Below are 15,909 nucleotides of genomic sequence, written 5' to 3' on the forward strand. Positions count from 1 at the left end.
GTCTGTTTCTTATAAATTTTATCGATTTATTTATTTAATCCCCGGGAAAGCCTTTTTTTTTTGTCGGCATTTTTTTTTTCTTTGTCCGAAATTTAAAAACTTTCCCTCCAAACACGGCGACCAATTTAATACTACTAATTTCGGGTGGAAAAAAAAATAAAAAGTTTATGTTAATATTATTATTCAGCAATGGATATAAATTACAGTTGACGATAATTATGATAATTATTATATTACTATATGCTAATGTAGTAATCAATTTCTACTTTGAATATTCCTTTGTTCTACAACGTAATTTTCTAAAATATTTGGAACATTTATATATCACATCACATTTCTAAAATTCGATATATCATATGTGATCCGAATGCAGTTCTAAAAAATATTAGGACATTGCTATGACAAATGATTTGATCTTTCACACAAACAACTTTATTTTCCTGTTTTTCTTGAATTTAACATTCCAAAAACAAAATACACAAATTTATAAATGTAGTATCATATCTAAATATTGTATAATATTATGTAATCGTATCAAATTTTTTTCCATATGTTTTGATATGTAATTGTAGCCGCACCATAACATTATATTCAATAATTGTTGTTGCTATAATGGTTTTGCATTATTGGAAATGAAATATTATAAATTTAAAATAATCATCTCTCTTACTAGTTCGACTCTTATAAGTTATAAAATAATTCCAAAATAAAAAAACAAAAACAAAATCCAGCAGACACTTGTTGTTATCTTTCTTTTTGGTAATATTAATCATTATAATTTATATTACTCAATAATTTGGCATGAATTTTTTTATTGCCGCAATAATAGACTAATAGTACAGGCGCAAAGAAATTCGACACAAAATTGAATCGTATACCAAACCGGTTCAAATTGTGTACCGGTGAACTGAATTTGGAACCACAGCGTGTTAAATCGTAGGATCTTTTAATTTTATTGGACAACTGAATTTGGAAAATTGCAATAATTAAAGGCTTATGGTTACAGGTTGCAACCACCAAGTCACATCCATGTAGGTGGCAGGTGACAACAGAGATGAAAATACATACATACACACATGTGAATTTGTATATACGTGTCTTAACCATTTCCTTAAATGTATAAAGACAAATACCGGTTTTATTTCCCTGTTATTTGAACTCCTTATTTAATATATTAAACCAGCTCCCATATTATTTAGAGAGGTACACGATCATATTCCACGTCATCTGAATCGCTCGGGTCGCTAGTGATCCAACCGGTTTACCAAGTTGTGGTCTTGATCAGATATCCGCCGGTTTAAATTCCCCGGTTTTTTACTGGCTATAACCGGTTCCTGACTAATCTCATGAAACCCACCAAGAGACAATTTAAGTTTAAAATTGAACCGGTTTAACCCGCTCAAACAAGCCCCCGGTTTAATCCGGCTGCAGTGTAGCATATTCGAGAACGTACGTATGTACGTACACGTGTAAGACATACATAGTGACATATATATATATATATATAAACACATTACAGTACGAATAAGGTAACAATTTATCGATCGAAAAAGACCATAGAAGAAGAAGGGAGATCGGTCGATGTATTGTCTTCAAGTGGCGGCATATCACGTGTTCTTCAACGCAGCTAGGTTAGCTTATGTTCTTGCTCTGACAATCTTCGTCTCTCTCAGCCTCTTCTCGATGACGTTCCCGGCCGACGGAGATTCAGCTCCGGCATCTTTCCGGCGATTTCACGGCGATGGTTTCGATTTTTTTCGCATCGAAGAAACCAAACAAGTTCATGCAGATTTCAATGAATCTTTATTTCATGGAGTTTTCTTATTATTGCAGAGGCTTTAGATTAAATGTTTTTTTGGTGATGCTTTAGATTTTATGTTATATATATATATATATATAAGATTTGAACTAGGTGGAGGTGGAAATTTGTTATTTAGTTTCGGTTGTGTTAAGCTTAATTTGGTTTTGGGAAAATATTTAACTTTAAAAAAAAGATATTTAGGTTTTCAATTAGATTTTAGATTCTAAAATTCAAAACCTTCTGAATTTCTGTTCATTGCCCATCTCAGAATTTTTTATGCTAATTTCTCAAAGCCTCGCATCAATTTCAGCTCCATAAAGTTTAATAAAAAATTATCTCTGTTTCATCATTCATTGTTTTTGAAAATTGGTTAAACTATCAATTTTTCATCTATTATCGAGGAACCATAGCCAATATAATAAAAAATAAATAGATACCATTAATTAATGCGTACGAGAGATTTTCCATCACACCGTGTACATATAATAGCATGGGTTCTAAATTTTGTTGGGCTTTTATTATGAATAAGCCCAAGCCCAATATGAATACCCATCTGTAAGGGACCAAATACAAAACATTACATGGTCACATCTTCAAAAAAAATCCATTTGAAAACCCCCCGAAAAGAAAAACTTAGAATCATATAATACGAAAGATTTATATGACAATAATAGCGTATATTAATTTGGTTTTAATGGCGGTACATCTGAAATTAATATTACTTTTTACGTCTTTATATAAATTAATTTAAATAATAAATCTATCTATATATATTAATAAAGATGTTTAAAGACATATGGTGAAGCCACCTCATCTACATGTCATTTGATTTAGTTTTGATTAGTTATTAAGAAATTATCATAGAATTAAAGGAGTAATTTTTAAAATATAAAATGATTAGGCCAAAATAAAATTTTAAAAATTAAAGAAAACATTTAAAAATAAAGAAATGATGAATATATTTATAAGAAAATTAATAAAATACAAATATTTGTAATAAAATGAATTGTTACATTAAATTATATTTATTTATTTATGAAATACCAACAGATAAGTTAGAAATATAGTTATGAAAAAATTAAAATAAACTTTCAGTCTGAAAACAATTACATTTGAAAAAAAGAGTTGATTACAAATTAAATTCTAAAACTATAAAATTTGTTACGTATATTACTAAATTAGATTGTTATTTTTTTTAAAAAAAAATTGGTTATCAAGAAATTATATAGAATTAAATGAGTAACTTTTAAAATATAAAATGATTAGTCCAAAATAAAATTTTAAAAATTAAAGAAAAACTTTTAAAAATAAAGAAATGATGAATATATTTATAAGAAAATTAGTAAAATACAAATATTTGTAATAAAATGAATTGTTATATTAAATTATATTTATTTATTTGTGAAATACCAACAGATAAGTTAGAAATATAGTTATGAAAAAATTATAATAAACTTTCAATTTGAAAACAATTACATTTGAAAAAAAGAGTTGATTACAAATTAAATTCTAAAACTATAAAATTTGTTACGTATATTACTAAATTAGATTGTTATTTAAAAAAAAGAAGAAGCTTGTATAAGACTATATGTTAACAGTTTGATTAATTTTGATACCAATGATGCGTCATCCAAGGAATATTTGTGTCATTTTTATAATTTCAATTTCAATTTTATCAACTCTTAAATTTATTTATTTTTGGTTATAATCTCATAAAGATTTTCAAAATTATATAAAAATAAAGAAGAGGAAAAAGGATGTTACGTCTCTTCACTATCCATTTCATAAATGTGTATTATCCCACCACTTTCCACTTTAAAAAAACGTCCAAGACGCCATAGAATATATTGGTCTAATAACATAATAAATATTAAATTTAATATGCCTTTAAAACCATAATTATTAATTATTATTTATATGTAAACAAAAAACGGCCAAAACTGTGCAAGATTATAGAAGGTCATATTTATTAACCACTAATAACTATATTAATTGATTTCTAATTAGTATTATTATTTTTTATATGATTTATTCTTATTACTATATATAACTTCTTATTGTGTTTCGATTTCTCTTCAAAATATTACTTCGTCTGTGATTCAATTTTTTTGGCAACGGGAACCGTTATTATCGCGCATCACCCAAGGTTTGTAACTACCAGCAGCTGTCCATTCAACGCATGTTTCATTTTTATTTTTATTTTTGTAAATACGTTTTATTGTGACTTTCTCTTTGTCTGCTTTTCTATTACAACTTTGTTTGAATACGAAGTACAATGTCTTATTTAGTTTCTAGGTCTATTTGGCTTGGCTGTTGGATTTCGTGTGAAGGAGTTACGACTTTCTACCAATCATGCCACAGAGCTTATTGTCGGGTCAACATACAAACAACTATTTCTCGAAACTCCCGGTGAGGTTAGTGTCAGAACTCTTTCATTGCCATTTTTAATTCGTGTTTTATTCTTAAATGATAGATTTTTTTAGACTGTACGATGTTTTTCCCTCAAAGTATGAGTATGCAAACCCATAAAGAAATGTGGCGTCACGATGAGGGAGGTCGGAGCGGCGGAATGGAGAGTTGTGACAGCGGTGGGGGTGCATCATGATAGGCGTTGGAGTATTACCAGAGACGGCGACGATGTCGGAGGAGGAGGCGGGCGTGAAGCGGTGAGGTCCGAGATGGGTGAGCTCATGCATATCATAGCCCGATTCGAGGGAGTTGTTCGATCACGTGATTCGAGGGAGTTGTTTGATCAAGTAAGTGATCAAAGTTCTGAGATCGGATCTCGAAGATAGATTTTTAGTCATTCATGTAGATAGTTAATTGTGCTAAATTTTGGATGATCTTAAAAATAAAAAACATAATCAAACTTTAACTCCTATTATTTGGTGCCTTGTAAAACAATAGCGTTTCGAACTCACCGAATAACATATGGTTATGATTTAATGTAAATGTTATAAAATCAAATAATCTATAGACGACAAATAATTTTAGAGAGCGTCATGAAAGAAAATTTTGAGAGGAAACCCAAAACATCAGAAAAGATTAAGAACAAACAAATTTTACTCAAACCCAAAAAAATCCCATCTATTAAATAAATCCAACAAAATCAAAACCATTTAAAAATGGGTCCCAACCTACAAAACTCTTAACATTCGATTTTCAAAATTGACATCGCTAACAGCGAATTCACTGCCTGCAAGTAAATCTATCACTACATGAGAAATTTCAGACCTGACAGTGTCTGAAAATTTTACATCTGTTGTGTTTTTAAATAAAATTTGAATATAAAGTACATTGCAGCAAAAAAAAAGGAAGAGAATTCAGATTTTCTTTTTGGGTTTGATGGGTTTCTTCTTGTTCTTGTTCTGTTTCTTGTACTCTTGATAAAGGAGGAGTGAAGATTCTGTTCTTTGCAACTCTCTTCTAAGCCTCTCCTTCTCCTTTATTCCCCTGACAACGGCGAAATGCTCCTTCAGTTTGTTGCTTAGTTCGTCCATGTCGATTTCTGCAACAACATTCTCAGACTCGACAGCGTAACTCTCTCTTCTCCTTTTGCTGTTCAATCTCCTCGGTGGTGACGGTTCGCTCTTAGCCTCGTTCTCCAGTGAGAATTCAGCAAACGCCTGTTGCGGGGACATCAAGGACAGGAACACTTGGTTCTGGGAAGCGTTGTTGTTCATCGTCGAGATTGTGGTGGCCATTGTCGAAACCGTCGGATGATAATACTTTGTCAAGAGATTGAGCTCCCACAGCACCGTCGCAAGGGCCCCGCTTAAGTTCGGATCCGTCGCATAGGGTTGGTATTTCTGCACATCAAATTATGATACCCTAGTCTCTTAGATACGAGTTCACGTACCCTAATTTTTTCAAATACTCAACCAGTCCAGATTTTGAACTTACAGAGATAGAACCGGAAACAGAGCCACCTCCAGCATCGTTTTCCAACAGGTTTCTGCATTTGACGTTCTTTAGGAGAAGCAGTTTCACGGTGACCAGAGCTACAATAGACGAGCGAGGACAAAGTGAGACATTGGAATAAATTCGAGATAAGACAGAAGAACGATACCGGGGCATACCTGACATGGACTCGGCACAGCCAAAGCACAGCGAGAATGTGGCCAGACGTTTTACAAAAGCAGCTGCCTTCGCCATGTCCTGGTGCCTTTCGTCGCACAACATTATCTTCAGAGCTTCTGCTAACACTTCACCTTGATCTCTGTCACAGTAATCGCCATAGAGTTTACATTCAGAACACAAGTTAATGCTATTACAGATGGATTTCATGTTAGTAGCAAAGTTTCAGTACATGACCTGCTTGATATGTTGTGTTATGGATGCTGTGTTATGGTATTAGGTTTTGCATTATCGAATCAACCGAATTCATTAAGTTATGTGTGTATGCAGTAGTAGTGAGGGAGAAAGCTGTCTAGTTCTACAAACCTCCCAGGCCTGTACTCGAGAATGATGTTGTAAAGCTGGATGAAGAAGTCTTGCAAGTCGACATTCAAGGCGTTGAGATTATTCCTCATCACTTTAAAAGCGACAACACAACACCTTAAGCGTTCAGACACGCTCAATGATCTCGATTCTTTCTGCTTCGAGTTTCCGAGGACGCTGTTACTGGCAGATGCAATCCTCTTGAGGTAAGTCATAAGATCTCCCATGTAGTCCAAGTCCAGTAGGTGCGAGAATTTTCCCAATCCGTCCAAGCATGGAGCAAGCAAAGGGTGTGGACCAAAGGACCCAGAAGTCAAAGTTGCATTTGCTTCTTCGCTGCAACAAGTCGGAAGAATCACGCATTCATTGCCAACAAAAAAGCAAAAAAAATAGTTTAGTTTTAGATTTGGAAATGAAGCTCGGTCTACAGCAGGGTACAGTCACGACTGTACCTTCCAACAGTTGACTGCATCGTATGTCTCAGAATACGAAAATAAGTCTCGAAAACAGCAGCAAGTGTCTCTGTTTGCATTTTTCTCCGCTCCATAGGGTCCAGGGCAACGGTAGCCGCCTTGTAATCAGCAGCGACCTGCCAAATTCATTTCCATACATCTGTATGCTTATACACACACACACATTTATCAACCACGAGACATATTAAACTTGGAAAGAATTTGTTACCTCCTGTCTCATCTTGGACATCATTTCTCGCTTGGCTTTCTTTCTCTCATTTTCCTGCACTTGATTCGGCTCTTCATGATTCTTTCTTTTTTTGTTTTTCCTATTTTTTGTCCTATCTTCCTCCTCTTTTGCATCAGACTTCCTTAGATCTTCATCAAATTGCAAGGACAAAAGCACCTGGACAGACAAAACGGAAACCAATAAATAAGCATATAGATGCCTAACAGGTACAAGAGACAACTCAAAACAAAGCCAGATTATTCTCAGCTTCAAGTGGAGAATGTGTCTTATATCACCCTGCACCTTGTTACGAACATATAAGGAATGATTATATTAGCTTGGTTGGCATCCTAAATTTCCATCTGCATCCCTAACACCTTTTAAGCAAAAAAATAAAGCATAAATGTTTAGTTACTAGGTTCTCGAGAAAGATACCTCGATAGAATCAGGGTGAAGTTGGCAATCGTTAGCTTTAACATGATCAGCAATCAAGCGCACGGCTCGTACAGTCACCTCACCACCATGCTTCCCTTCATTGGAGAAGAGGGACTTAATGGTAGAACAACAAAGTCTCCTGCTAACAAGAAGGCACAGCATGCAAATGTTCATCTTAAGTGTAGAAGAGAAGTTTCCCAAAAGTAGATCACAGTAGAAGCAAAATGGAGTAAAAAATTTAAAATTTACAGAACATGGCAAATCACAAATCACTTTTGAGACAGTATCATACAAAAATTTTCATTTTTATTAAATTCCAAGAATCAGCCATGATAAATCGCAAGAAAATAACCCTATAACTTTGAGAAGGACTGAAAATGCCACGACCTTACAACTTCATCCGGGGAGCTAATGTTTCTGACAACAGCAACTAAGAGATTGTCCCGAAAGTTGAAGTGAGGAACTGCGTCCAGCAAAGTACAAATGCAGCGCATGACAACCTGGTTATATACAGATTGCTTTTCTAATGCTATCAGCTTCTGTAGGTAGGCCTGATGAACAAGATATCAACAAAAGAAAAGTATTATGACAATTCTTTATTGGAGTAGTACATACAAAAAACATACACCAAAACCTATCCTAAACTGTACTTTCATCCGTCCTCTGAAAGTTCCCAAACATATAATGCAAAAGCTAGGAAATTGAGGTGGCATACCTTGTATGCTTTCAAAAGAGTTGATTCATAGAATCGCATTTTCTTCACTTCCTTTGAGACTTTCATCTCTAGCTCCTTTTCAGTAGGAAGTCTAATCCGGTAGCTATCATCACAAACAAAATAAATTGTCAAAGTCCAGATATGAAGGAAACTGAAGGGAGATTAGACACAAATGAAATGAAACAAAAGAGCCGATGAAAAACTAAACTTACCCAGGAATAATATCTTTAAATACAGCCAACAGCGACAACAAGCCAAGTTTGACTATTTTACTATTTTCATCTTTCGAGGTCTCTAGCATTTCCTTCAGAGATTTTATATTGGTCTCAGGATCTGAGAGAAGTGCCATTCCTATCTCCGCAAGTTTGATTCTTTTATTTTCGAGAACCTCCTCGGCGGTTAGATCTTCTTTAACTTCTGCCTGGTTGAAGAACCGAATTATATAACAGGTCAAAAGTTAGGGAAGAAGCATCAATACTATTAGACAGAGTCAAAAGGGAATTAAGACAAGGAAAACCCATTGAAAGATTAACCTTGTTCTTTTTACAGGTTTGAAACTTTACAACAAAAATGTTAAGGTAACACCTTCTATCCCCTCAAAAAATTATGCAAGCAGACATGCAACGCAATCAGAATGCATAAAACGACGTAATTGATACTAATCAAAATGCATGTGAGAGAAAGCACATTGAATTTTTTGGCAACATAACAATAGAAGGAAAAAACAGAGAAACTCCAAGCAGACATTACCAGAACAGCTGCCTGGGGAGTTTCTTCCACGGCTTCGGCTTCTTCAGCTAAATCTTTCCCATGTTTCTTTGCCTCCTTCTTGCTCTTTTTCAGCTTTGCCCTCCTTTCAGCTTTGTTCAGTTTGATTAAACTTACGTCTTCATCACCATCTTTTTCTGCATTGTCTTTGTCTTTACCATCGCCATCTTCAGACGCCTTCGATGTCTTTGACACTGAATTACATAAAAACATGAGAAAGATACACGCTACGAAAAAGGTTTCCAAACATATTACAAAATATGTGACTGTAATTACATGTCCGGTAGTAGAGTTTTCCGTCTAAACTCTTGACAGGAAGCGCATCAACAGGATCGACTTGGATCTCATTTTTCCCTTTCTCTTTCTGCTGTGCCTTCTTCTGTAATCGTTTCTCATATAAAGCCTCTAATGTATCTTCTTTAACATCAGCCACACGTGTTACATGCCTGGCAACAGCATTGAAAAGTTAGACAGCTACAAGAGCAATATATCAGTATACACATGAAAAAGGTTCTAGCCCAGTTACAGAACTGCAGTGACATAACTCCCAATGACAACACTAAACTATCGCGAAATCATAAACTCAACCTATAAGAGCCAAAATACTATTTTGCAGTGACATCATTCCCAATGACAACACTAAACTATCGCAAAATCGATCATCATGTCCAGTTACAGAACTGCGATCAATTCCAGAACCATAACAAACAAAATCGAATTCAAACCAAAGGAAACGACTTGACAACAACTAAAAAACTCGCTCAAAGCGCGAGCTATCTACGCAACAACGAGACAAAAAAACATCAAAAGCAAACGCACTTGGTAATTGATTCGGTGTCCAAACGAGAGACGAATCCGGCGTAGTCGGTGTTCTCCTCGAGGAACTGCAAATCCTCGTCCGACACCTCAATCTCATCTTCCAACAGCTCCGGAGGAAGCTCAGGCGGAAGAATTATCTTCTGCTTCTTCTCCCTGGTTTTCCCCATTGTCGGAGGAAGCTCAGCCGCCACCTAGCACGAGTAATTTATCAGAACAGCTAATGACCGAGAGTCGAGCTTGATTGTCGACAGAGGGAAAAGAAAGAAGAAACCCTATTTTTTTCGGTTTATTCGGATAACCGAAACTGATCGGTTATTTATCCGAACCAACCTGATCGGTTATGAGATTGCAGTAACCGATCGGTTGTTTTTAACATAACCGAACCGAACCGAAAATCGATTATTTGGTTCGGTTATAACCAAACCCGACCCGAACGTTCATGCCTATTATTTGGTAATAGAGAGAAAAATTTTCAAAAAAAATCCCAATTTATCAAAATACGCTCATAAAAAAAATTCAATGAAAAAATTGTCATATATATTTCTCAATTTCTAAATTGCTTCCAAATTAATACCCCACAAACAAACGGCATTTGATTTACCGTGTGTGTAATTTTTATTTATGCTACGTAATAATGCCATGTAAAAAATGACAAGTCAGCAAGTCGAATTAGACGAAATTGATTTATATATACCGAGTTTTCAATTGAAATCGGTTAACATAAATCAAAAAATAAAAAAAAACTCTAATTTTTAAAAGATGGTGATAAGATGAAGCAGAAAAAGATGGGGATGAAGACATAAGTTTAATAACCAAACTGAAACATGGAAAAGATTTAGCTGACGAAGCCGAAGCTATTATCACATGACTTATCTTATCTTATCTTAGGTAAAAAAACTCATTTATTATTATTATTACTATTATTATTATTATTATTATTATTATTATTATTATTATTATTATTATTCTTTGGCGTTGCTTTTAAAGGAAAAAAATGGAAGACTATGCTCCAACATAAATTAATGAAGAGGTTGTCCCATTGATTTTTTTTTTATAGAAAAAATCATAAAAAAAAACATTTAAAATTTCAAAATATTGTGAGATCATTAATTAGTATTTAAGAGGGGTCACGATCCAATTTATTGGATTGGTTTCCATTAGCTTTACCTTTTTTGAAGGAAAACAATATATACACATGTCATTATTATTCCATGGAAATATCGAATCCAAATTTATATTTTTGTATTTTTTTTTCATTGTGAATTTTTGGAACTAATGAAATGCAATAAAATATTTTTTACTATAATTTTAATTAATAATTAGATTATCTGTATTTCCGTTCTGACTACTTTTTCACAATTTAAATGTCCGTGTATATACCGAAATTCCAAATATAATATGCTTAAGACATAAACTAATAATTTACGCACAAAACACACACACGCACACAACTAATATATGGGATATATGTGAATTGTAAGAATATGAAAATATTTTGGAAAATTACTTTTATATAATTTAGCAAACAACCAAATTATCTGAATAAACATAGAAAAAATTGTAGACATTCGAGAAACCTATAAAATTTTAATTCTATTGAAACAACGAAATACCTTCTTTATATCTTGCTTACCACCCGCCGGTTGGTACATTGTTTTTTTTTCTTTAAGGTTAAATTGTGGCGTTATTTATTTACTTATTTTATTTATTTATTATTTCGGGTAACATTTTATACACGATAGAAAAACAAACAAAATGTAATATTGTTTGTTTTTATTATTAATAATAAAAAAGTAAAAATCTCATCGTAGCAGCTGTGACTGTGATTACTGACATTAAGCAAAACTTGTAACGGCACTCACTCGAAGATAAAGACTAATGCCAAACCATACGATACCATGTATCTATTACATGATGATGATGATGATGATGATGATGGGGGCAACTACAAACCATGTGATACTATAATATGGTCCTAAGTCATCGTTATATAATTTATCATACCATAAATATACACATATATATATAACGTGTGTGTGTGTGTGTGATTGCTTATTTATTTCAATTTGGACCTCAATGTGTAATTGACATCTCAACAAACGCTGCAAATTTGAATTCAGTAGCACAATTCAAAAAGGGAAACCCGTGGCCCGACTTATCTCGTATATATAATTAATTACTTTTTCTAATTTTGATAAATTTCGAATGATTAAACTAATTAAAGCTCCTTCACCAAATGATTTGCCAAGTTACACACTTTTAAAGCGGTGCATAAACACGCACAAACACTTGAAAACTGTAACACAAATTTATACACACATAAAAACATGTTTATTTCTATTTGAATATATAAAATATACAATCAAATATCTTTTAAAAAATTAACCAAAATCTAACAAAAACTTACAAAGAAATATGCCCTTTCCGAAGTTACAGAACCCAAATCATAAATTAAATAAACAAAAGGTAAATATACGCATAATCCCATCTATAGTGTCATATATGGTCTTTTATAATATCCTATACTAATAATGCGTGATTAAAAATAAAAATACTGATCTTATTTAGTTAAAGTCATTTGTGACTTAAGGTCCATGTATTTATAGATAGAAAAGGTAGGTCAACAAAAATTTTAATGACCCCATCATACATATTAAATTCTCATTTATTTGTCAGTTAGGAGCATTAATATTACTACTGCTATAATAAATGATCCATTATTACGCCATTAAAACCCCTAAAAATTAAAATGATTTACTATGGAAATTTCCCTTTAAAAAAATTATATATATATATATTCATCCCAAAGTTTGTAGAAAAAAAAATGGAAGTTGTTCTTAAGCAAATTACTGCTGTTTTATTTATTTAGTTAGTTTACATTACTCTATTGAACATTATAACATAACATATGTTAATATATATATATATATATATATATCCATATAGAAGGCAATTTGATTCAAGCATGTGAAACTTGACTTTTTCCTTCCCAGTAATCAATTGGTCAAAGATATTAATAAAAATGGGTCATGTCTTTCAATAGATTTATAACCATTATTATTCACATGGGATTGAAAACCATAAAAAGCCTGAGTAGGAAAATGATTATTATTTTTGTTTAAACATATATAAAAATAAAATCATATTTTTAAATGTGTGGGACTCGTGTAATTGTATAAAAATAACTGTAGATACAAAATAATTATCCATGGATATTTTTATCAATTCTCTCAAGAAAAAAATATATTTTTTTTTAATGCGTAGGTCAGGTAATTATATAAAATACGTGTAGATACTAGATACCAAATAACAATCCATAGATATTTCAAATATTTATTCAAACGTATAACAACAACAAATTTAGCCGTATCTAGTGAATATATGTTCTAATAAAATTTGAATCTGAACTGAATCAGAATTTACAACAAAAATTATATATATAATATTTTAATATTGGATAACCAATCAAATATAACTAATAAAACTCAACCGAAACCTCTACCCCTAAAAATTTACTACATGAACTTTGATTTAAAATACCACCAACACCCTTCCAACTAACCCTAGGAAAATTCAGATTCTCTAATATGGCAAATACGATTAGGAATTTTTTAAATGCGCAAGTGTAGTAAAACTGAAAATAAATGAAACTATAATTATCAGAGAACCAAGTACGAAGAAACATTCGGTTTATCTATGAATTTACAAAAATACCCTTCTCCAACATCTATCCTCTTTTTTTCTTTTCCTTTCCCCAAACAAACCCCTGATTTATCTATCATTTACATAATTAGACCCAACAAAATAATATATTTTCAATTGGCCCCATAGTTATCATATCGACATGTTGAGATCGATCTTAGGCTTCTTTATTGCAGGCAAAGGAACGAAGGAATTACACCTTGGGCATTTCGGATTATTCTTCATCACCAACACGTACGACAAGCAGCCTGGGCATCCCGCCGCTACCGGAGACGCAGACGCGGGGCCTTTGTCGCTCTCGTTAGACGGCGATTGGCGTTTCTTCTCCGCCCTCTCGAGCGCCGATTTCACCTTGTCGAGTGTGCAAACGCTCTCAAAACTCGAGTTCGCTGTCGACACCGACAGAGACGACGATAACGGCGACGATGCCACAAGCTTCAGTTCCAGGCTCGTGTCGTCGAAGAGGTTTAGCAAGGGCTGTTTCGACGGAGATTTCCCGGAAAATGTCGGAGGGAAATTCAGATCCTGAAACCTCGTCGCGACTATTTGATTCGACCAGTCTGTGTGAGTCAACGATGATGATGATGATGATGATGACGATGAGCTCATTGGCGTTTCTTCTCCGCCCTCTCGAGCGCCGATTTCACCTTGTCGAGTGTGCAAACGCTCTCAAAACTCGAGTTCGCTGTCGACACCGACAGAGACGACGATAACGGCGACGATGCCACAAGCTTCAGTTCCAGGCTCGTGTCGTCGAAGAGGTTTAGCAAGGGCTGTTTCGACGGAGATTTCCCGGAAAATGTCGGAGGGAAATTCAGATCCTGAAACCTCGTCGCGACTATTTGATTCGACCAGTCTGTGTGAGTCAACGATGATGATGATGATGATGATGACGATGAGCTCGTGGAATCCCAACGTGTTAGATACACTTTCCCTGACTGTCGAATTCGAAAACAATAATCGAATTAAAGAAAAAACAGCAGCAATTAGTTAACAAAAAAAAAAAAAAACCGGCAGCAATTGTGCGTGGAGAAGAAGAAATCAACAATTTCCTTCAAAAAATTCATTCCATGAACCGATGATTATCCCAAACTGCAATAAAATCATTTCAAACACGATATCTTTTCACCAGAATCTGAAATCGCGAAATTGTCGAGGCAATTGCCGAATTCCGAGAAAATTGCGCTATAAATCAAACAAAGCCGTAAGAAGAGAGAAAAATTACGGAGTGAACGAACCTTCAAGTCTAGGCGCTTTTCCCAGCCGTTGGGGACTTGCAGGTCAAGGTCGAGCTCCATTGACTGATCTCCAGCGCCGGCACAAGCGCCGCCGAGGAGATCACGAGTCATGAGACCGACCGTCGTTTTCGCTCCGGCGGAATCGTTCACCACCGTCCGGTCGTCCTTGTATCCTCTCAGAATCTGAACGAGAGAGCTGACGTCAGCAGCCATACGAGAGAGAGAGAGTCAGAGAGATACGATGGCCGTTTGGCTCGGCGTTAAATAGAGGAAGTCTTCAACATAAGAACCTAATGTGAAGAGTTGGGGAAATTAATGCGGCCCGTTATGTTATTAATTATTTAATTTAAAATTTTGACATATCGATTTATATATATTAATTTCAAAGACTATTTATGAGGATTTTATTTCCATTTATTGGTGTACTATTATTGACTATTATTAAGGATTTCATGAGTGTTTGATTTTGATTTATAACTATCGATTCACACGATTTTTCTCTTTTTTCAAAAATAAAAAATCATTGTATAAATTGATACAGTATAAAAAATATATAGAAGGATTAATGATATAAATAAATTCAAAGATCACACATCACATATATAATTAGCATGAAATCATAAATTACATGATTCCCAGGAGATAACTAAAGTAGACATAGGATATCTCAATCTCATTGCTTAGGTTGTGTGGACAACATAATTAAGAATCATCTTTAAAATATCATATTCATATAATTTACATGCAAACAATTTATAAATTCATTAGGACATTTAAGCAACCATTTTTCCATTAATGTGGCTTTTTAGTACATACCGTATTGCATACAAGCAATTTCCTTGTAAAATTATCAGATAGCTATATTTTTGTATTTTACTGAAAATTAAATAAATAAAAATTCCGGTGATATACTTTGATTTAATCTTTTCCGTTTTGTAAAAAAATAGTTACTCTAGTTTGTACATTAATTTTGGGTTCGATTTTTAAATTTTTTGTATTCGATTTTATGTAAATTTAGTGTTATTGGAATTTTAAATTTAAATGCACAGTAATAAAATTAAAAGAATAAATAATAGGAAAGCAATAAATGAGAGAGAAAGAGAGGAATTCAAGGAGGCGAAGGCGAAGTTAACGTGCATAAAATGAGAGGGGCATTAAATTTGCTTTGCAATACAAGTACTCGCACATTTGTCTTCTCTATAGATTAGTTAATTACATTTATACCCCTATCCCTTTTTTTAAATCCCGTGATTTAATTAATTTCAATAGGCTAGTTAATTACGCTCATTAAATATTATATTAAATGTTAT

The 15,909-nt window shown here is 33.6% G+C and overlaps 2 protein-coding genes across 3 annotated transcripts; both read right to left on the minus strand.

Moving 5' to 3' along the window:
- Window positions 1-4,891: 4,891 nt before the first annotated feature.
- On the minus strand, window positions 4,892-9,922 carry LOC104808127 (nucleolar complex protein 3 homolog). Its single transcript, XM_010533683.1, has 13 exons — window positions 9,660-9,922; window positions 9,117-9,286; window positions 8,823-9,034; window positions 8,285-8,493; window positions 8,073-8,175; window positions 7,745-7,908; window positions 7,358-7,496; window positions 6,923-7,099; window positions 6,694-6,830; window positions 6,245-6,577; window positions 5,881-6,020; window positions 5,705-5,802; window positions 4,892-5,610 (listed from the first exon to the last, which is right to left on the minus strand). The coding sequence occupies exons 1-13, from the start codon at window positions 9,824-9,826 to the stop codon at window positions 5,125-5,127; spliced, it is 2,535 nt and encodes an 844-aa protein (XP_010531985.1). The 5' UTR covers window positions 9,827-9,922; the 3' UTR covers window positions 4,892-5,124.
- Window positions 9,923-13,288: 3,366 nt separating this feature from the next.
- LOC104808128 lies at window positions 13,289-14,862 on the minus strand. Of its 2 annotated transcripts, none has more exons than XM_010533684.2 (3): window positions 14,600-14,859; window positions 14,214-14,299; window positions 13,289-13,917 (listed from the first exon to the last, which is right to left on the minus strand). In XM_010533684.2, exons 1-3 carry the CDS (start codon window positions 14,810-14,812, stop codon window positions 13,494-13,496), a joined length of 723 nt encoding a protein of 240 aa, XP_010531986.1. In that variant the 5' UTR covers window positions 14,813-14,859; the 3' UTR covers window positions 13,289-13,493. The 2 variants fall into 2 exon arrangements, with proteins under 2 accessions (XP_010531986.1, XP_010531987.1); XM_010533685.2 differs by having other exon boundaries at window positions 13,494-13,750; window positions 14,038-14,299; window positions 14,600-14,862.
- Window positions 14,863-15,909: the final 1,047 nt, after the last annotated feature.

Source organism: Tarenaya hassleriana, unplaced genomic scaffold (genome assembly GCF_000463585.1).
Source record: "Tarenaya hassleriana unplaced genomic scaffold, ASM46358v1 Cleome14, whole genome shotgun sequence".
Lineage (NCBI taxonomy): Eukaryota > Viridiplantae > Streptophyta > Magnoliopsida > Brassicales > Cleomaceae > Tarenaya > Tarenaya hassleriana.